The sequence below is a fragment of the Podarcis pityusensis genome (assembly GCF_964106645.2).
Source record: "Podarcis pityusensis genome assembly, chromosome: 1".
NCBI lineage: Eukaryota > Metazoa > Chordata > Lepidosauria > Squamata > Lacertidae > Podarcis > Podarcis pityusensis.
The window spans coordinates 108,847,648-108,869,853 of record NC_138028.1 but is presented as its reverse complement, the minus strand read 5'-3'; the positions used below and the strand labels follow the sequence as shown (position 1 = coordinate 108,869,853).

The 22,206-nt window shown below is 42.4% G+C and overlaps 1 protein-coding gene across 8 annotated transcripts in view; it reads right to left on the bottom strand.

Moving 5' to 3' along the window:
- SLC4A10 (solute carrier family 4 member 10) overlaps positions 1-22,206 on the bottom strand; it is a 165,934-nt gene that overhangs the window by 18,585 nt on the left and 125,143 nt on the right. For all 8 annotated transcript variants that reach the window (XM_081005915.1, XM_081005919.1, XM_081005916.1 and 5 more), the window contains 7 exons: positions 21,933-22,107; positions 21,600-21,733; positions 20,882-21,127; positions 11,848-11,953; positions 4,497-4,658; positions 3,581-3,694; positions 2,667-2,828 (listed from right to left, as the gene is read on the bottom strand). In XM_081005915.1, coding sequence (XP_080862041.1) covers positions 2,667-2,828; positions 3,581-3,694; positions 4,497-4,658; positions 11,848-11,953; positions 20,882-21,127; positions 21,600-21,733; positions 21,933-22,107 — 1,099 coding nt within the window. The remainder of the gene's footprint in view (positions 1-2,666; positions 2,829-3,580; positions 3,695-4,496; positions 4,659-11,847; positions 11,954-20,881; positions 21,128-21,599; positions 21,734-21,932; positions 22,108-22,206) is intronic.

Genomic DNA, 22,206 nt, shown 5'->3' with positions numbered 1-22,206 from the left:
GGATAAGCCATGTCCTCATAGCCACTTCAAGGAGCTGGTGCCTCACAGAATGTGCAATCTGTACTTCTTTTAAACATCTGGCCTTATGCCTGCTGACTTTTCCAAAAGTCAAAAGGGGTGAAATTGCTGTTAAGTGCAAGTACGCTGCTTCCAACAGTGTCTGGGTTTAAGCTTTCCTCACATTCGCGTAGAAGCCCGAGGAAAGTGACATATGGGAGAGGAAGGAGGCATGGCAACAGGTGATGATGCTACATCAGACCCGAGCAAGGGGAAAAAAATATGAATATGCAGCAAAGCAAGAGGGCAGCCAGGAAGACCATCTGACTCCCACATGCCACTGCTGAAATGAAAAGGGGGGGGCACATTCTAAAGCTTGGCAGGAACTCCCTGCATCTGTCAAGTTAACCGCACAAAACACTGCGGATTGACACAAGGAGCCTGACTGACAAAGAGGGCAGGGGAGGGAGGGAGGGAAGCAACCCACAAAGGGGGGGGGGGAACCATTCACAGCAACCAAGAAGTTGCAGTGTGAAAAAGAGGCTGAAAATGCATTTGTAATGACTGTGTTGCCGTTTCCCAAAGAGTCAAAGAAGCTGAAAAATCTGGGCACACATGCGGACAAGCTGGTTCCTGAAACTTCTTCCAACCTTTTTTTTTTGGTCCGAAAAGTGATGAACCTTGTTTCATTCTCCCCCCCCCCCATCTGTTGGAAGGGTTCCACTGCAAATGTGTCTTTTTGGAACCCAGAAATCCTAAGCGCTCAATTGCTGCAGTTTTCCACAAAGGGAGTAAAAAGGATGGAAAAGACAGTTCTGTGGAAAGTTGGAAGATGCTAGAAAACTTTCAGCTTTGGCAAGACAGGAGGCGGGTAGGAAAACATCGAGGAAAGACTAGCACATTTATTGTGGCGTGAGCCTACAACACCAGGTGCCTTTATCGCAATTACATTGTGTTTATGAATTAGCCGCTTGTCTTGTGACTAGTGGCTAGTTTCCAGGCAGTTAGGAAAGTTTTTATAAAGCAGGGAAAAGATGGGGATCTCGCTTCCATTATTATTTATTTATTTAGTTCAGGTCATCAGAACCAATCTCAGGGCAGGGCACAAAAGAAATTAAAACTGAGTCCATCACATATGAGAAAACCACTTAACAAGAAGGAAGCAGATACAATTAAGCTGTAAAGGACAACCCTTAAAGCCTAGGGTCAAAGCTGTGACTTTCAGCCAGTAAGCTAATGAAAATTAATACCCTAAAACAAATTACAAATGAAGAAGGCTGGAGACCAGCATTCTTTTCTTAGGAGAGCTGTTTAAAAGAGAGAATTGCTTGTGTTTCGAGTGCTAATTACACTGTTAGCGTTCATGAACAGGTCTTGCAGGTTTAGCATTGCAAAAAATTACAAAACCTGTATGACAATAGTGGAACAGTATATCTGCACCCCATGGAAAACAAAGCCTTCTTTAAACTTCCTTTGCATCTTTTCAAAACCCTCATTTGCATCCAGCCTATCGCAGAAATGTGCAAGCTCGTATCTACTGTGGATATTCACAAGGCTGAATTACATCCCCCAGAATGATATGGCAATACTGTCATATTTTTTTAATATATCCGCAGTTTCTTACGCCCTGCATTTTCAGTTGCCTGCATCATATGCCTGGGACTTCTGCAAGTTCCCTCCTATACATTCAAGTTGCGTGGCAAGTCCCCTCCCCCATGTGAAATGAAGACACAGGACACATTATTTAAGGTTAATGGGCATAAAAAGGCCACAACTTTATTGATTACAGGAATAGGAAGGTATTGGCCTTAGGCATTGGCTCCTATCGACTACCCGGCATGGAGACCAGAAAGGGTTATCCACAAGCCGTGGGGGTCCTGTTGAAGTACACCAACTAGGATCCCACAGGTGTCACCGCTCGGGGGCGTGCCGGAGGCCCTTACCTCCCTAGGTTTCGGACAAGGCAACGCCCCCCGGAGTCCTCTACCGGACTACCCTTTTCATTGGGGGAAGGTGATGGCGCTTCCTTCCCCCTTCATTTGCATAACAATTACCCCTGCCAATGCCTAACCGCCAATACCGAGGAAGTTGTGACATTTGCTACGAGGTAGGCGAAAAAACCAAAAGGCTGGAAGTGCGCCAAGTTGGAAAAATTCCTACCAGGCCCCTTGCGGCGACCAACCGAAGTCCATAGCAAGGTCATTGCTAGCTAAGCCTAAAGGGTGGGTGGGATGGGAAAACCAGTCAGCTGGAACGGGGCAAAGAGGGCAGTCCCCGGTCGTGCCTGGCCTTAAATGGGCCAGGCCACGCCTCCCTAGCCTGCCGATTGGCGGGCAGGGTTGCAGGTACGTCCGGGGATTCCCTTGTTCTCGCGGGGGCAAAAAGGCCAGCCCCCGCGTGTGTGGGAGGGGGTAGCCCGCAACCCCCTCTCCTCTCCAGTTCGGAAATGGCTTTAACGAAGGTTCGGCATTTCCTGACATACATCAAACTGCTTGCACAGAAACACACACATTTCACATTGGACAGGGAAGTGTGAAAATATCTGTATTCTAAATGCCTTTCTAAAACAAAAACAAAAAACTTCATTTTTTAAGTGGGGGGGAAAAACTTGCATTGAAGAAAATGCTGGAATGCTAACCAGAAAGATCAAAACAGCTTTTGCACTTTACCTTTAGTTTATGTTCTTTTCTGTTTATAATAACAGCTGTAATCTGCTGGTCCATAAATATCAGAATAGTACAAAGCAGAGCCGGGATTAGCGCAGCCAGCACTGTCCACCAAGGATTGGTCCCCAAAGGCGAAATGAACCAGCCACGATCATCTCTGGTGGGCTAAAAGAACAAGAGCAAATTTCAGGATGGGAGGCGGGGCGGGGTTATTTCATCACTGTGGAGGCCTGCAGGATAATATCACCTACTGTAAACATTCAAAATCCAAGGCAAGATGCTGCTTTAGGAAGGACACATAAAATATCAAATATGATAAATGGAAGTGACAACCCTAAAATTCCTTACAAGACAGAGGATCTCACTTGTTAATGTTGCAAGAGCCCTGGAGGCCTAATGAGGAAACAACTGGGAATTGAGGAGGGGTAAAACACACTTATTAAACTAACCCAGGGTTTCCCAAACTTGGGTCTCCAGAGGATTTTGGATTGCAATTCCCATCATCCCTAACCATTGGTCCTGCTAAATAGGGTTGCCATATGTCTTCATAGCAATCCATAGTTAAAAACAGAAGTCGGCAAATGTGTCCTCTTTTTTGCTCTTCAAAATATGGCAACCCTAGATGGAAGTTGGGTCTCCAGCTGTTTTTGGACTACAAGTTTGGGTAAAACTTGAACTAACCTATTCTTATTAGACCAGTCTCAAGCACTTTACAGCAATATCTTCTTATTATTTTTTAAAATCCTTTTGAATTTAACTTTTCTGATTTATTAATTTTCTCAGACAATACGTACCTTCACTTTTGTGTCATTATTTTGATCCATTCAGAAAGAAACAACAACTGGTGTGAAAACATATTTGTTGTGGCAAAGTTCGCTTTTCACACCAAGCCAGGTACGACTAGTGTCAGGAATTACCTTGAAAGCATTGGGAACCTGGAGTTTTGGTGATGGGATCCCAAGGGCATAGTCGACTAAAACCATGGACAGGATGGTGAGAAAGACGGCAAAGTCACTCACTACAGACCGCACCTGGAAACATTGAGGCAATGGTCAGTGACAGCAGAGAGACATTTTTAATACAGACACACACATATACACTGGGGGTAGAAGATTTGCACGCACATCCCTTTATGAGCACAATAAGATTTGGCGCACAGGCCAAATCTGTGTGCCCAGTTTCTTGCAGCCAAGTCATTTCATCTGGGCAAACTGCATCACTCTATGGTGTTGCCCAGCTGCTATGCTAAAATTAAGCAAAGGCCTGTATTCTTTAGGACAATGCTAACTGTTCTTTCTGGACAGAAACCCTGGCTGAGAAATCAGTAACAAAGCTTAGCCAGGTGCTGCTGATCGATAACAGCACACCAAATAATTTACAGAGACTGTCTTCTAAGGAAGGAACAGGAAGCTTTCTCATGTCTCTGTCTGCCATTTTTTAAAAAATCAGCGCAGGCCCACAGAAGGGCCTGACATTTTGACATTTGGCTCCAGGGGCCAAAAAACGCCTAAAGCCAACCTGTTAATTTGGAGTAGATTTCTCCTCTGACAATCACGGTCTGTCATACACATTTACATTTCTAACCAAACTGAGTCTATTGTGCTTGATGTATTCTGCTGCAAACTGCTCCCTGTTTCAATCTAAAAGTGGCAAGAATAAAACCTTCTGCATATCCTCCCTCCTATATTGCAAGTATTAAAGTTCTTTTTTTGAAAAAAAATGCTACAACACAGTATACCAGTGCAATCTCGGTGCTGCTGGCGAGTTCAGTTTTGAGGTAGACTTGTATCCTGCATTTGCAAAACAATTAAAAAATAATAATATTCAAGTTACCTTGGTCGGGAAGTATCGACTGGTTTTGAACTGCTTAAGCGTGGATGACAGTGTCACTGTAGAAAAGAATAAGATGACTGACCAGAAGAGAACATCTGGGACGTAAGGACCATGGTGTCCACAGGCGTGTCCTACAAATGCCCCTTGCCAGTCCTTACATTCCTAACATGGAAAGCAAAAGCACATTTTTATATCCTTGCAACTGATCCTATTCACAGAGAAACAAAAGACTGGTCTGCACATTCCATTATTACTACTGACCTGAAAGGCTTTCAATTTATCTGTCCAAAATCCTGATACCTAAGGCAACTTCATACGTTACATTTTTAAGGAAGGAATAGGCAAACGTGGTACCGTCCAAATATTGTTGGACTACAACTCCCATCAGCCCTGGCCATTGGCCATGCTAGCTGGGCTGATGGGAGCTGCAGTCAACAACATCTGGTGGGCAACACATTGGTCACCCTGCAAGGAATATGAGCACGATGTTTAGCCTAAGAGCATAAGAACTGCGGAACACAGCATAATCTACAGAGCTAGCTTTACCACGAAGCAATGTGGTTTCCATCTTTGTATGCCTTTTAAAAAATGGTCCACAGTAGGGAATAGCATTTGCACTATTGCCGTCAGCTGCAAAAATGTCTAAGCTCAATGGGTTAATTTGTGCATGTTTGAAAATGTATGCATCATGCTAGATAACACTCCCCATATATCCAGGAATGGTTAAACCACTCTGCTGAGCAAATATCTGACAGAATACCAAAGTTTGCTGTTACATAGTGTCCCAACATTTCACAGGAAGCACTGTGCCTTTCCATTCTTCGTGTCTGGAAGTGCTGAAAAACGGATAAAGCTAGCATCTACATTAAAATTAAAAGCACCTCTGATTCACAGAAGCTAAGCCAAAGGCAATCAAAAACAGTAATAACAGGACCTGTCTATATTAGTAAATTCTTTGACATGAAATACACAGCTACTTATAGAGGCTGGAACATGCACGAAATGTGCACTCAAAACTTTCACCATAATCTCAAACCATCACAATCATTGGCCTGCTTCAGATGCTCAAGATGCATGGAGTTTTTCTTGGCTACTAAGCTATGGTTTAGCATATGTAGATATCAGAAACCTCAAAGCTTCAGCAAGTGTTCACTAAAGACAACCTCGAATACAGATATCAATAGTTCTGTGATGTTTTCCATATCACACAGGGCCCCCAATCACAACTGTTATGGCTGCCATACATCTGGACATTTCCCATAAATATATTTTGGGACTTTCTTGTACACAAAACACACACCTCACTTTTATTGCCCCCCGCCCCAACCCCCAATGTTTACAATAACACACCCTTTTTGACTGGCTCTGTTCTTTCTCTCATTACGTTGGTGAATTACATTTCAATATAGTGGTCCCCCCCTCCCCCGTTCAGCTGCAACTAATTGAGGATTTTAGAGGAAATTAGTTAAAAATGAAGGTTTATATGAATAACGTGCCTACTTCAAGCAGGAATAATTGGGTGTAATTCATAGCTAAAAGCCTGAAACCACTTTATCTAAATTAGTGCTGAGTAAATAAGAGTTTGGAGATCATTGCCCAAATCTGATGTTATGTAAAACATCAGCTCAGAGGATTCAAACTATTCCTTCTATGTGAAGAAACAGTTTCCTTTTGCCACAAGGTGGCAATAGACTCCACAAAATTGTTTGCATTCAGGCTGAAACAACATTGATTGCTGAGGGAGCTGTTTATGATCAAATTTGGCACCCAGAAGAAGCAAAATTTGGGGGCATGGGTCCAAAGAACTATGAATTGTGCTTCGGGCTTTTTTTCCCCAGACAGAACTTGCTGGAACTGAATTCTGGCACCTCTCAGGTGGGCACCCTTGCCGTTATTAGAGAACAAGGGAGGCGTTCAGGCTGAGTTCCAGCACATCTTTTTCTAGAAAAATAGAACTGATTGCAGAAAACATGGCCTCGGAAGTCTGCTCCGAAGGGAACGTGGACCTTGGGGTGAAAGAATTTTCCATTCCTTGCCTGGGTGTCTCTGCACTGAGGTTCTCCTTCTCTTCCTCTGGCTGAACTGATGATTGGCAGGGAGGTGAAGACATTTCCCCTCTTTAGCAGGCTCCATGAGCACCTCTAATTTGGGTCCCTTTCCACACATGCAAGTGGAATGCATGGGATTCCCTGCCACAGACCGTTCATGTAAGGATTTTCATCCCATGCTCTGAGGGCACACAAATAAATGAATACATACTAGATTGGGCCAGTGCGAGTGAATAAATGTGAACCTTAACACCAAGTGCTTGACTAGTCAATGACAAACAAACCATCTGGAGGGCTTTGTTTTTGTATGTTTCAACCTCAACATTTTCTGTCAGTCTTGGGCTTTAAAGGCTAGAGCACGCCAAATCTGTTATGATTACAAAAGCTTTTCAGGAGCTTCTCTTGTAAGCCTGTTGTTTTTCCAATGAGAGGAAAACAACAAGCCCATACTTAAAACTGCGACTGCAAGTTTTAATCAATATTATAGGTATACTGACCAACGAAAGCTTGGGGGCAATTTTTTATCCATTGGTCTGAGGCTGAGGGACACAATTTGACACGAGGTCTGCAGGGAAGGCCCTTTTCGTTGTACCCCTGCTAAATAAAGCCTGGGTTCCTGGAAATTCTTGGTGGTAGCACCAGTTGTGGAATAATCCAGGGCGGCCTTTTGTTGAGGGAAGATATATACACAAAGCTAGAACTTGAATTTTAGATGTTTTGATGTTTTTTTATGACAGCTTTATACAATTTTACATGTGACTTGCCCTGCGATCCTTTTTTGAGGAGGTGAGATATGATTTTTTTACATATAAAACAAGAACGGTAATTATTATTATTATTTTTTAACATTTCTTTAGGAAGCTGTTTTGGCTCCAGCATTGCTCCAAATAATGACTGAAGAAGAAAGTAGTAAAGACAAAATTTTCTTTTTATAACCAACAGTCAGTTTCATTTAACAGACTGCAAATTCCCACGTTATAAAAAAAAAAAAGAAATTCATATTAAAATTTGATAGCGTAGCAATGCATTTAAATGCCATTGATACCTCATTTGATGGTTAGCTAACAGTGCGATCCTATACAGGTTTACTCAGAAGCAAGACTCATTGCATTTAGTGTGACTTAATCCCAGGTTAGAACTGGGGCCTAAAAGTATTAGGGAAAAGGCCATAGTTCAGTGGTAGTGTGCATGCTATGCATTTAAGAGGTCTCTGCTTCAACCTCCACCATGCTGAGAAAGGGCTGGGCAAGACTTCCATCCAAAAACACAGAGAACTGCACTTGGCATAGGCCATAATGAATTAGATCGACAAATGCAAAAGGGAACATTTTAAACAAAAATGATAAAACATCTCTAATTAGTGTTGATTTTTAAAGCTTTATTTTAGCAAGAAAAAATACATATTTCCCAGGTTCTATTGCATATATATAATCAGCCTTAAATAGCCTTAAATAAATTAGAAAAAGCTAGCAGGGCTTTATAAACTAACCATCAACTTCCATAAAAGGCACAGCATTGTCCTAATGCGAACAATATGTATTTGTGAGCTATTTTACAACATGGGTGACAGCTTGGGTTTTAAAGTTGTTTCCATGTTGCAGCTTTCTGTTCTGGACTGGAATGTTTTGATGCTGCTATATTAGTTCAATGTATGTATATTTTACATTATCATTATCATTATTATTATTAATAGAAGAAAACAAAGGAAAACATGTTATCTTCAATGAAAGATACGTTCTATTTTCTTCTAACAGTATGGTGATTATGTTTCCTTTGTATATCATGTTACAAGATTCCCATTTTTTAAGCATCCCTAACACAAAATAGGCTATTTATATCCTAGCTAGATTTGCTACTGAATTTTGCATAATGTGAAATTCTAAGGTGTTGGGTGTTTGTTTTTTGGTGTGTGTGTGTTTTTTTTTTTTTTTTTGCTAAGGTGACATTTCTGGGGAACCTCAAGGGAAATCAACAGAAAATTTCTCAGCAGAACCCTCCCTTTCTTCGCTGTCATTCATCTGAAGTTACATTAATGCAGGATAAGTCATGTCAATATGTGCAGTAGGTGTGGGGAATCTGGGAGCTAAAGAATAAACTCTCCAAACAGTCAAAGAAACTGATAAGAGTGGAACCTTCGTGGACACTGAATTTTGCCTAGAATGAAGTTTCAAGGCAAGTGTGGAGAGCACAAGCAATTTCAATGAGGCAAGCAAGAATTCCCCATGGGGATTCTAAACATCCCTAATCCTGAAATCACAGATTATCTATAGTATCGCAAGGATTATTCATTTATTATTTTGCATTTAAACTTCAGATATGTGAAGAGGCAGCCAGATAATAACATAGCAAAGTTGGGAATCCAACCCCGATACTGGGGGGGAAATAGAAAGATATGTGACCCACTTGCAAATGAGAACAATAATAATTGCATATTAACACTGGGACTTTTTCACGCTCACAAGAGCCACCCATTTCTGCGAAGAAGACAGAGTGTGAGACGGCACTTCATGGATCTCAGCTACAGCCGCTTTCGTGGTCTCTGAGGTACTTTTGGAAGTGCGGCAAGTTGCCGCAGCTCAGATCCATCTGCTACTGACTTGCAAGTTACAGTCCTCATGGGAACTTCCATGGGCAAAAAAAAGTGTTCCAAACATATGAACGTAAGTGTCTCTGGATATGCAATTCCTAAGCAGAAAATAAACCCCATTATGAGCAACCCAATCCCAAAGCGCTGCAGTGGTGTAGAAGTGGCACTTGTCATTGTCTGCTTGACAAGTGCAACGCCGCCACCACCAGCCAGCACTGTTGGGAACTCATGGGGCAGGAAGCAGCCAAACAGAGCTGGATGTATCCTGTGGTCATGGAAGAAGAGAAGAAGAGTTTGGATTTGATATCCCGCCTTTCACTCCCTTTAAGGAGTCTCAAAGTGGCTAACATTCTCCTTTCCCTTCCTCGCCCACAACAAACACTCTGTGAGGTGAGTGGGGCTGAGAGACTTCAGAGAAGTGTGACTAGCCCAAGGTCACCCAGCAGCTGCATGTGGAGGAGCGGAGACGCGAACCCGGTTCCCCAGATTACGAGTCCACTGCTCTTAACCACTGCACCACACTGGCTCCTGCCTCCACAACCGGTCCATGCTTTCATCTGTATCTGTGTTGCAGTTATAGATCAGTGTTTCCCAAACTTGGGTCTCCAGCTGTTTTGGACTACAACTCCCATCATCCCTAAGCTAGTGGGACCAGTGGGCAGGGATGAGGGGGATTGTCCTCCAAAAATAGCTTGAGACCCAAGATTGGGAAACCCTGTTATAGGTAGTTGTCACCACAAAGGGATCCCGAGCATTGAGCAGGATGAGTGATGCCAGTGAGGGATTCTTTAAATATAATAGCCTCTATCTCTTCAGCCACAGATTCATTATTTGCAGTGGGACCACGAGAAACAGTGAATTGGCAGGAAAGCTGACATGCCCTAAGACAGGGGTCAGCAAACTTTTTCAGCAGGGGGCCAGTCCACTGTCCCTCAGACCTTGTGGGGGGGCAGACTATATTTTTTGGGGGGGGATGAACAAATTCCTATGCCCCACAAATAACCAAAGATGAGCAGAAGGTAGTCCCTAACCCACCAGTGGACTAAAGGCCAATATCCTGTGAATGTCCCAGTGCCTGCTGGTTGATGAGATTCTTGCTTTGAGTGCTGGCTTAGGTAAACTTTGGTGTTATCCAGCAAAACGAATAATGGAATCTGTTGTATGCCAAGTTAACAATGAAATGACAGGCTGGGATCAAACCTAAAATTCTATTGCATGCCACCAAGCATCTGTTAAGTATAATTTTAAATAGCAAATTATATAGTAGTAAATAATAAACATATAATTAGTAAACTCAATAAAATAATAAACCCAGTGTCTGCAACGTGTAAAAAGTGGACTGCATGTCAAACGGGAGCTTAAACAATTAAAAACTGCACTGGGCATCAAACTACAGTACCCACTAGGTTTTCAGATGGAAGTCTTCACCAGGTCCTTTTGTATGTGCTCCATTACTGAGCTGCCAGTCAGACGAGACAGTACTGAGTTCAGGAGAAGGCAGCTTCCTATGCCTACTCAGGATCATTTAACAGAAAATGCCTTAACTGTTATGCAGTCCTGGGCATGTTCCCTTGCTATCATAGAACTGCAGAATTGTAAGGCAGCCTGAGGATCATCTGGTCCAACCCCCTGCAATGCAGGAATATGTATCTTCCCCATCCAGGGATTGAACCTGCAACCTTGGCATTATCAGCACCACACTTTAACCAACTGAGCTATCCATATTCATATACAACTTAATTGCAGGCCATGGAGATTCTCCGGGAGCTAGGGAATAAGTAGACCATGCTTCCTGTTACCCTGGTCACAATCTACACATCTGACAATAAAGGAACGTACAGAAAGGATGTTTGCAAACCTTCCATTTTAACTCTTTTGCTATAGATGAACATCTGGAGTGGTATTTGGGGAGAAATATAGAGCTTACATGTCCCTTTTTTCACATCGCAGTTTCAGATTTACCATCTGGTAGAATTTAGGTCAAATCTGCTGCTATTTGATGAATGCAGGCTTAATCTTAGTAATGCTCCCTGCCGCTACACAAAGTTTCTCAGAATAGTGCACACTGGCATTGGTGCTTTTTAAAAAACAAAAAAACTTAACAATGGCAATAGGGAATAGTCACCACTGAAAAGTTTAATTAAATGGAAAGGTTTATGACTTTTAGTCTCTAAGATATTCCTTAAATATTCCATATTTGTAATTGCAGTTCAGGGACAGAGAGGTTGCTACACGTTTTCATTAACTGTTAAGACCTTTGCAGATGACACTGCAAACACACGCATGGGCAGGGTTTGTGTACGCTACCCCTGCATGGATGGCCCATACAGCATGCAGACTTTCCAATCACATGGATGGCCCCCTACATCGTAAGAGGAGCCCTGCTGGATCAGACCAAAAGCTCAGGCAGTCTAGAATTCTATCTCCACAGTGGTTAACCAGATGTCTAGGGAAGTCTACATGCAGGACATGTCCTATACATGATCCTCAGCAACTGGTATTCAGAAGCATGCTGCCTCAATACAAGAGCTAATAGCTATATAAAGCCATTGACTGTTCTTTGCATATACTCTTCAGTTATTACAAAAGGGGCAAGACTGGGGTACAACACCAGACCCCCCCCCATCTCTGACACCCTGCCAACCTACATTCGACAGGCCACACCTTTACGGTCAGAGTAAAGTTCATCTGTGATGTGTTTCAGTGGTACACTTACTGACACAGTTAGGTTTCCCCAAGGTATGTCTGACGAAGACATGTTTTTGGACTGCCAGTATCGCAAAGTATTATTGCTGGGGTTGTCTGGTTCCATACAGCTGCATCTGAAAGTGGGGGGAAAGGAAAAAGCCTGATCATTTATAATCTTAAAACTGGCAAGCTGCATCATTGGAATTCCCTAGGAAGTCTGTGACAACAATATACAGTGGTACCTCGGGTTAAGTACTTAATTCGTTCTGGAGGTCTGTTCTTAACCTGAAACTGTTCTTAACCTGAAGCACCACTTTAGCTAATGGGGCCTCCTGCTGCCACCACGCCGCCGGAGCACGATTTCTGTTCTTATCCTGAAGCAAACTTCTTAACCTGAAGCACTATTTCTGGGTTAGCAGAGTCTGTAACCTGAAGCGTATGTAACCCGAGGTACCACTGTACAAGATAAATGTGGAGGAAGCCCAGTCCTTGGGAATACCTCTGTACCTTTCAGAGTTGAACACTGAATTACACCATGTACAGCTCTCCACATCACCATGATGCCAGAGCAGGTGGATCTCCTTTCCATGAAATACCATGGATCGTATAAGGAGCTGTCTCTCTGAGTTTTGACCTGGCAACCCTAAACTGATGCATGCTTTTAGATTGCAAAGTGTCCTGAGTCTGGGCAACGTTAAGCTGATGGGCCTTCCCTGACTACTGCCACACTCTGAAGGAGGACATTCAATCTATGGGGTTTGGTCTTCCACAGCCTCTGAAAGTGAAGAAAGCCCTCTCAAATATGGTAAATCCAAAATGCACTTTTGGGGCATGGGCTTCAAGATTTGCTCTCTAGTCCAGTCTATTTTGTCTCTCAAGCCTCTTCTCTGACTGGCAGTAGCCCTCCAAGGTGTTAGCCAGAAAAGGCTCTTTCCCAGAATAATAATCTCTGATCCTTTTAACTGTAGATAAAAAAATGAATACCACAGAAATTGGATCTATAAATGGGAAATATGGAAATTGTACAAGCAGGGTGTGCCCAATAAAGAAATCTTTCACCAAAGACAGAAAAACCAAATGTTCCGCCTCCAACAATATCTGACAATTGCCGCCACTCAGCAGTATTCTAATTCCTCCACCAGAGGCAGCCATGCCATTCTATGTATAAGGAACATAGTATAGTAAATATTAAAAACTAAACTAAACTTCAAAAAATACCCACTGAATATTGCAATATTCATTTGTGAGAATTGGCCATTTTTCTACAATTTGGGGTGGAGGGTGGCTTACCATTCCATAAAAGGTGGCCGAGGTTTTCTCTGCTTTTTGTTAAATCCTTTTTTTAAAAAAAAAAAAGTTTTGTTGCCACTTGATGTGGAGGTAGAATTGCCTAAGCAACCTAGTGGTTTCCCTTTCTACATTATTATTATTATTATTATTATTATTATTATTATTATTTTGCTTGTAGACCTTTGGGTAGCAAGTGATTAACATTTCAAATAAGAAGAACCATAATGGTAATAATCAGTGCTTTTTTCCTTAAAAAAAATGTTTGGGGTACTCTCATTTTCCTACTCATATTGAAATACTGCCCCTCAATGAGGCCAAACTTAGATTCACAAAATGTTTAGGGGTATGCGCACCCCTGCGTCCCCCCCCCAAAAAAGGACTGGTAATAATAAAATTACTTTTATTATCATTATTATTTATTCTATTTGTTAATCACTTGTTACTCTAAGGTCTCCAAGCCACATGCAACATACTTATAACCATACACATAAATGCACTTACCATTTAAAAATATCATACGAAACATATACAATGGGATGCCCCAGTGGGAACAATACAATAGCGTAATATCATTCCCAGGGATGCACTTTGGGGAATGGAAATATGGCTACCACCAATTTCCAATGGAATGATCAATTCTCCTCAAACATTTCTGTATATCTCCCACCCTTTTCTTGAGGAAGAATTGGTCCCATGGAGGAAGATATTCAGCTCAGCTTTATTTTTTAAAAAATCCCACTTATTTAGGCCATGTTGCACAGCATTACAATTATTTTATTATTTTCCTGCTCCACAGTGGCTTTGAAAGCTTTTGAACTGTTAGCTAAACGTAGGAATGGCAGAAAAGGCTCTGTGTGGGTGTCCAAATGTTCCAAACACCAATTTAAATTAAAGCCTAAAAAGTAACGGTGGGAGGTTTGTTATTTTTCAAGGATCTGAGGAGGGAGCCTATTCTTTTGTACACCGGTCAAAAAAGAAGGAGGGAGCTGAAGTACCTCTTTGAGAGCGACAGTGTCACAAGACATAAGAGCCATAGTATTACAAACCCATAGGCACAAAAAGACACACATCCACACACAAGCTCAAGCTGTATGTGGAGATCTTTCAGGTTAAATCTGAGGGTAGGATACATCTTCATTTTTCTAATTAACCACTGTTGCATTTCTCATAACTGTTAATTGGGTGTTCTGCCTTACACACGTACACACACACACACAAAGAATGTGGAATATGGCTCTGCCCGTGCTCCTTCCAGACGGATGAGTTTGGCTGGCCACACTACCCAGGGGCTGTGTGTTTGGTATTCATAGAACTGTAGGCATGCAGGGCTTCTCTACCTTTGCACAACGCTGACTGGCAAGGGTTCCCACCTGGGAAGAGGAGCTATATGTGCATTGCAGCCCCTTTCCGCATCAATACTGAATCCTGATTGACGGAGGAGACACAGACAGCTAGTGTCTTCTTGCTAGCCCCTCATACATCCAATGAATTCATGAAGGGGCTTGTGTGGACCCTACGCTTAGGGTATTTGCATATGACTGCAATTGGTCTATAGGCCAAACTAAGGAGGACTGTGATGTACTCTTAAAAATGGAGCATCAAAGACATTGCTAGGCAACAGTACGACGGTGCACAGATTTCTGGGTAATTTCAAACTTCTGGGTAATATCTTGCCACAAGCTTACTCGGTGCATATGTCCTGATTGGTCCCAGAAAGGCCCAGTAGTGGGCTGACCTTGGACAACATCCAACCAATGTGATATAAGGGTAATAGAAAATGCAGAGAGAAGTTTGAACTTAGGTTGTACATGAATGTACAATGAATGCAAGGCTGAGGTCAATGCCAAGCTTGGAATTTTCAAGAAAGGCAGGTGAGAGCACCAGTGGACACTATCCACTAAACACAGCATACCTTCCATTCATTTCAATGGTCCTAGCTGCCACAAAAACCTGGTGGAAATATTGGATGAGCAACAGCAGCAGCATTGTTTGGCTGGCTGAATCCACTGACGTCATTCAGGCTGAACACATGTCAAAATGACATGAACTTGGCACCTTAAATACCTCTGAGAGTGGGATGTTATGCTCCCAGTTCTTAAATACATGTCATGGACAGATTGTAATATGCATATCACTATGCCAGAAGTGCTTAAAATTATTCAGCATAATCTGTTAATAATTGAGAGGCTTCTGGTAAAGAATTCTTCTTTGTTGTTGTTAGAAAACACAGATTCACCATTCACAAAGTACAAAAAAAGGTTAGGTAGAAGGGGGGGAAGTGTTTGTTTGTTTTTAAAGTGGGCAGGTCATGAACTAATACCTGGACTTGAAATATTGAGCAAAGACCATTTACTTTCACCACAAAAAAAGCTGGCAACATTTAAAATGATTTCACAATCCTGCTTTCCATGGAGTAAAGAGCCAGCACATTTAACTTTCATTTGCTGCTTTAGATCTCATCAGCATTTATACCTCAAATAACAGAAGATGCAGTTTCGGCAAGGAAATATATCCCATGGTTCAAGGCCTATAAGGAAACTAAATATTTTAGCCTAGTATGTTTCCTGCTATGCTATTAACCCTATTAATAGGGTTTCAGTGTCTCCTCCAAACTAATAGCCTGGACTGAACGTCACGTTAAACCATAGTTAGAATAAGCTATGATTTAATGTGAACAAGCAGCATGCTGCTGCACACCGACGAAATTCTGGGTGTTTTGCTCCTCTCCCACTTCCGCTGTTGCCTCATTGCAGGCAACAAGCCATGGTCTGGTTTGCTGCGTCACCCAAACGCAGGCCCCTCAAAAGCCACAGAGGCCATGCAAGAACAAACCTTGTTTTCTACTTACATTTTGTTAGGAGAGAAACAAACCATGAATCCAGGTTCAGATGACATGGCAAATAAGACCATGGTTTGTTTCCTGGGACTGCAGCAGGAAAGCACCTACCATTTCAGCAGCATGCACCAGGACACTGCATGTTCTCATGAAACCAAAGTTGATTTCAACTATGGTTTAATGTGATGTGTGAACTATGTCACAGTAACAAATGAAGCAAAGAATTGGGGAGGCAAAAGGGGGGTTGCCATAAGAACCTTGTGCATATAAGCAAACCAAACTCGAGTTTCAGCTTGTCTCCCTTGCCTTTCCCTGCCCACTCATTCCCTTGTCTCCAAAAATTAGCAAAGCACGCTACATCCAGGTATCTGAAAACAAGAGGACACTTTGCTGCTTTCAGGTGGGACAAGTTGTTGGCTCTTCCCATCTGGAAGCCTAAGCAACTGAGGAGGGAAAAGATTGATAGGCCTGAACCAGCGTTTGATTTGCTGGTATCCTTGTCTGACACTTCCGTTTTGAAGGCCAGTTCACAGCATGGCTAAATAACATGCTGAGAGCCTGCACTTCACATCACATCTGCCTTCTTATTTATAGTTCACCATTAACCTTTTTTTATTATTCCAATGACAACCAGGCACACTAAGCAGAAATAAGCATTATTGTGGGCATATGTTTGTTCTTATTCCCCACACGTCCTTGGATAACTGGAGGGACGAAAAGTACAAATTCATTTTTTCCTAACGCAGAACAAGAGATCTTGGGAAACAGAACAGAAAAGAATCTTGCAATCCATTCGAATGTTTCCTCCCCTAATCAGAAGCCCAGAATGCCACCATTTCAAATTCTATTCAACTTTTGGGGCAAAGTTTCCAAAGAGGACATTAATTGGCTTTGCATATTAACCACAATTTATCTTCAGGTAATGTAATGATCTAGTAATGTATGGAAGTGAGAGCTGGACCATAAAGAAGGCTGATCGCCGAAGAAGTGATGCTTTTGAATTATGGTGCTGGAGAAGACTCTTGAGAGTCCCATGGACTGCAAGAAGATCAAACCTATCCATTCTTAAGGAAATTAGCCCTGAGTGCTCACTGGAAGGACAGATCCTGAAGCTGAGGCTCCAATACTTTGGACACCTCATGAGAAGAGAAGACTCCCTGGTAGAGACCCTGATGTTGGGAAAGATCACAAGGAGAAGGGGATGACAGAGGACGAGATGGTTGGACAGTGTTCTCGAAGTTACCAGCGTGAGTTTGACCAAACTGCGGGAGGCAGTGGAAGACAGGAGTGCCTGGCGTGCTCTGGTCCATGGGGTCACGAAGAGTCAGACACGACTAAACGACTAAACAACAACAACAACAACAATGTAATGATCAAGCTCTTCTGTGTGGTCCACTTTGGGTAGATGCAGAGCACATAAAGGTCATAAAGGGCACACTAGGATGGAATCAGATGGCCAGCTACTGCTCCAAAACTTCCCCTACGGATAGCTGGCAGGATCCAGTCACACCATGAGGAGGGCATTAACTTACTTCATACTTTACCAGATTTCCAAATCATCGTGAGATTGTGCAAAGGCATTGGTAGCTCCTTGCCTAGAGCCTCTCGGGTACTCGTGCTCTACAAAATAGCCTGCAAAAGGGAAGCAGGGACCAGAGAGATTTGCTCCATTTTGTGCACAAGCCCAATACAGGAAGAAGTTACATAATCTAAGGCAATTATAACTGCAAGTTGTCAGGTGGTGTTACAACATATGGGGAAAGTATCTGAAAGGCATTTGCCCCCTAGGGGGGCGTGATGAAGTTCTGACATTAATTAGCTAATATGACAGTCCTGCTTTAGGAGAGCTTTGACCTAAAGGAATATCTGGAGGGGTAAGGACAATGTGAAGGGGGCTCTTCAGATCACTGTTGCAGATTGTCTGTTTCATGTAAGTCAATGAGGAGAAAGGGTAATTTTATTTTTTATCAGGGTGACACTGAAGAACAGGGGTCATATAAAACTCAGAAAGAATCTCATATATATATATATATATATATATATATATATATATATATAGTAATACGGTGATTCCTAATGTGGAATTAGCTTCTAAAAGGGCCTCCCATTGCCAAATATTCTAAAAGCCTGATGAACAAAGCAGCAACACAAAGTCTAGAAGCAAAAGTATAGGGGAACAATCAACAGAGATTATTAAAAATGTTAGTGCTTCATAGGACACTCAGTGTCATGGAATGGAATGGGGTGAGTACCAGTATGAGAAAGAGAGAGAGAGAGAGAGAGAGAGAGAGAGAGAGAGAGAGAGAGAGAGCGCAGTAGACAAGTCTTAGGGCCCTGATAATGGAAAGAATTGACTGAATTTCTCATTTGGGTGTTTATATAAACTCTATGCCTGACTGAAAAGCTAATGAACCCAAAGGAAGAGAAGGCATGATAAATAAGAATAGCTACAAAGAAACTTAATTATAATATCTGGGAAACTGTGAGGTTAATTGTGCAATCCTACACACGTTGACTTTGAAGTATATCTCACTGTGTTCAGTGGTACTGAGACCCTAGTGTGTTTAGCCAAAATCAATTTAAGAAGTAGAAGTGTGTATATAGGGCTTTGTGTTTGTCATTCCCCCCCCCCCCCATGATTATAACTCTGAATGTTTAACAGTCTTGTATAAAGAGATAGTCACATTCAAGAAAACGAATGCTAAGACTGATAGCATCAACAATAAATTTAGCTCTCAGGTCATTGTGATCTCTCATCTAATAATCTATTTAAGAGGCTAGGTATTTCAGACTAAAACTCCCATCAGCCCCAGCCAGAATGGCCAACGGTCAGGGATGATGGGAGTTTTAGTCCGCAACATTTGGAAGACATGTACCCCAATCTACATGTAGATGTTAAGACACTGCAACTTCGCAGTCTATGCTTTGTCTTCAATAATTTGCAGGTACTTGTTCAGAACTTCTTATGCAGGCAGTTTGTTGGGCTTGTTATTCATTCAGGGAGCAGGTGGAGGCAGGACTGGGTAGTGGCCTTGTCTTTCTGTTGCTATTTCCGTATTTGACTCTCCCTAAGCCAAGAGTTCATGTGAGTTGAACACAGCCATATTAAAAACCGTATCTGGAGGGGCTTTCTAGCCTGAAAATGCTTCTCTGGCTGCTGTCTCTATTGCTGAGGAGATGCATCATGTGCCTCAGGCAGACTGAATCTTGACATTGCCCATGAGAATACTTAGGTTTTCACATAACATAATGTACAAAAACTTATTTTTGATAGCTCAGCTCGCTTCATCCAGCAGCAGCCTCGTGAACTGAACGGTAAAACACAACCCCTCTGAGCAGTCATGTTTTTTGTCAGTTTCACATCTCAGGCGGCATATTTTTTTTAATATAATAAAAGTTGCCTCATATGACAACCGCAATTATCCCTGGATATCTTTGGTACGTGAAACTGCTCCCATGTCTCTCCTGCTATAGATCTCACTGTCGTACCTTGCTACTGCTCAGGAATGGGAGACAAGAAAGGATCTGGGAACTCAAGCCAATCTATCTTAGCAGTTTTACACACTGAAGCTAAAATGGCATCATAGTGTCAATTACAATGCAGCTCAGGGCAAACAGATTTAGCGCTATGGTTTAGCATTTTAGCACTATGGTCAGGGTGGTCCGATGCAAAAGTGAGCAAGGGTCCTGCACTTTTAATTTCAGCAGGCATGGCTTGTGTTTGCTTTTCGACGCAAGTATTAAGAGATGCAGGACTCCTCGCCACCTTTTGAATCTGGCCACCCTGGCTATGGACTGGATCCAGACTAAGTTAGTTGAACTTAGGTTATATGGAAATCAATGGACAAATTGTTTGAGACTCCCAATGATTTCAGTGGCAATTAAGGCTTTTGATGAAGTTCCTCATGGTATGCTTGTGAAGAAACTGCTAAAATGTGAGGTGGATCAGGCAAGTCTAGGTGAATCTGTACCTGGCTGACTGACCAAACATAAACAGTGCTCACTAAATGTTCCTTGTCATTCTGGAAAAAAAGGAATGAAGGGGGTGCCACAAGGTTCTGTCCTGGGCCAGTTGTTGTTCAACGTCTTTATAAATGACTTGGGTGAAAGAATTGAGGGGATGCTCATCAAATATGCAGATGACACCAAACTCGGAGGGGTAGCCAATGCCACCAAAGACAAACTCAGGATTCAAAATTACCTTCCTAAGTCCCAGAGAAAGTTAGCTGGGACTGATGGGACTTTTAGTTCAAAAAAACCCCTGGAGGGCAACAAATCGATGAAGGTTAGCTCACACTCTATCCCCAATGGCCAATGTGGGCCTCACCTCTAGGTAACAGTGTTTGAAAATGGGATTGGAATTTTGGCTTGCCAGGATTAATTAAAAAAAATATTATGGGAGGAATTCAATGTTGAGTTAAATCAATTATTCTGCCAGGGCCAAGTATTCTGGCTTCCCAGATGGAACAATACCACCCTCCTCCACCACCTTCCATGCCATTCCAGAGGTTCCCCCAACCCTTCCAGGCACATTTTGGGGTGGGGTATAATGGAGGGGGGAAGCCCCATTGTGCAAGAAGAAGCATATGGCTTCTGCTGATAGGGCTCATTAATTGAATCCCACCCTATTACTGCCTGGAGGCAGGGAGTAACAAATATTGTAACTGCTCAGATTATTTATTCAAACCCAACATGTGTGAGCCATTGCCATGGTGCTCACGCTGTTGCTGGTGCTCATGCTGTTGAAATGAAGCTTTCTTTTGGAAAATGTGGGGTTCTTCCTGTCAGAACTTCACAGAAGGATGCAAGCCCTAGTAAAATTATGTAAACATGAATGTCCTCTTTCTATTGGGAAGCCCCTTGGCTTCCTCCCAACGGGAACAGCACCCCGCAACAAAGGAAATCCCTTCAGGACAACGGATGAAATCATACTTACGAGTAATGTGTCAGTTGTTCCAAACTGTTATGCATGTTGATTGGATATGTCTCACTGAGATGAAAGAGCTTCTCTAAGGCCTCGTAAATGAAAATGATGCAGATAAGGGACGCAAAAGCTTCTTCTGTAAACCGAGTGATGTAGCACACAAGCGAACTGGCGTCGGTCGCAACAAGGATGATACACAGAATTGCAGTCCACAAGCCAATGCTTGCTCTCAAAGAAAGGTACGACAGCCCATATTCCCTGGAAGCACATGGAGACAGGATTGCAAATGCACAGACCCAGACCTATTAAGTTTGTTGCTGTCACGGGGAAAACATATTAATCCCCAAAATGCCTTTGCTGGAAAGCACAGCAAAGACAATGGCTGTTTACGATCATTTATCAACATGATAAGTTAAAGCATATTTCATTAGTAAGGCAGAGAAAAGCCTTGTGAGAGGTTCTGTTGTTTAGGAAATGCAAGTTTCTACTTTACGCCTGCTTTGCTGCTCATTATCCCTCTTTAAAAACTACTCAAACTTGCCTTAAAGTTCAGTTGACCTGGAACTGCTTGCAGAGAAATTTTTGTATAAAAAATTAATAAATAACAATCATCATCATCCTAACTTTAAGAGTTAGAGTTGTCCTTCAGCTTCAGTAACCCCTCTCAAGGCAAACACAACAGAGTATGGAAACAGGGAGACTCTCAAAAGAAGAAAAACGGATCACTTACTTGCAAAATTTGAACAGTATCTTTTCAAACACCAGAACTGGACCCGTACTCCCTAGTATGGTCAGAGGCTGTCCACCAAAGAGCGAATAGGCTATGCCGGTCATCGATGCACCAAACAAAGATTCTATTGCACTCTGCAGGTGGGCAGGAAGGGAGAAATGGAAAAGTTAGACCTATTATTTCAGCATCAAGGCGATGCATTGCAATAGTTGCCGTTTTTATCAGATAGAACGTTCCAAGCATGCGCGCACACCACAAAATTCAGTCATGGGATGCTTTAAAAGTGCCAATCGTAAATAATAGGGAAGATTCAGATCAAAATATGACACATACTATGCGGCCATCCGTTGCTTCTCCCAGCAAACCACCAAACGTGATAACAGGAGACATACAAGCACAGTAGAGAAAGAGAAACGAAGCTAAGCACTGCAGGCTGAATGCGTCAGTGAAGTCGCTCAGAAAGAATGGCGCTTTCCTCTTGACATCTAAAACCAAGCCCCCAAAAATCCTGCAGAAATGGGGCGGGGGGGAGAGAGAGAAGAAGAAGAAAAAGCAGAGTAAGGCTTTAAACCCAAACTTCCTCATGAATTTTTGAACTGAAAAACAC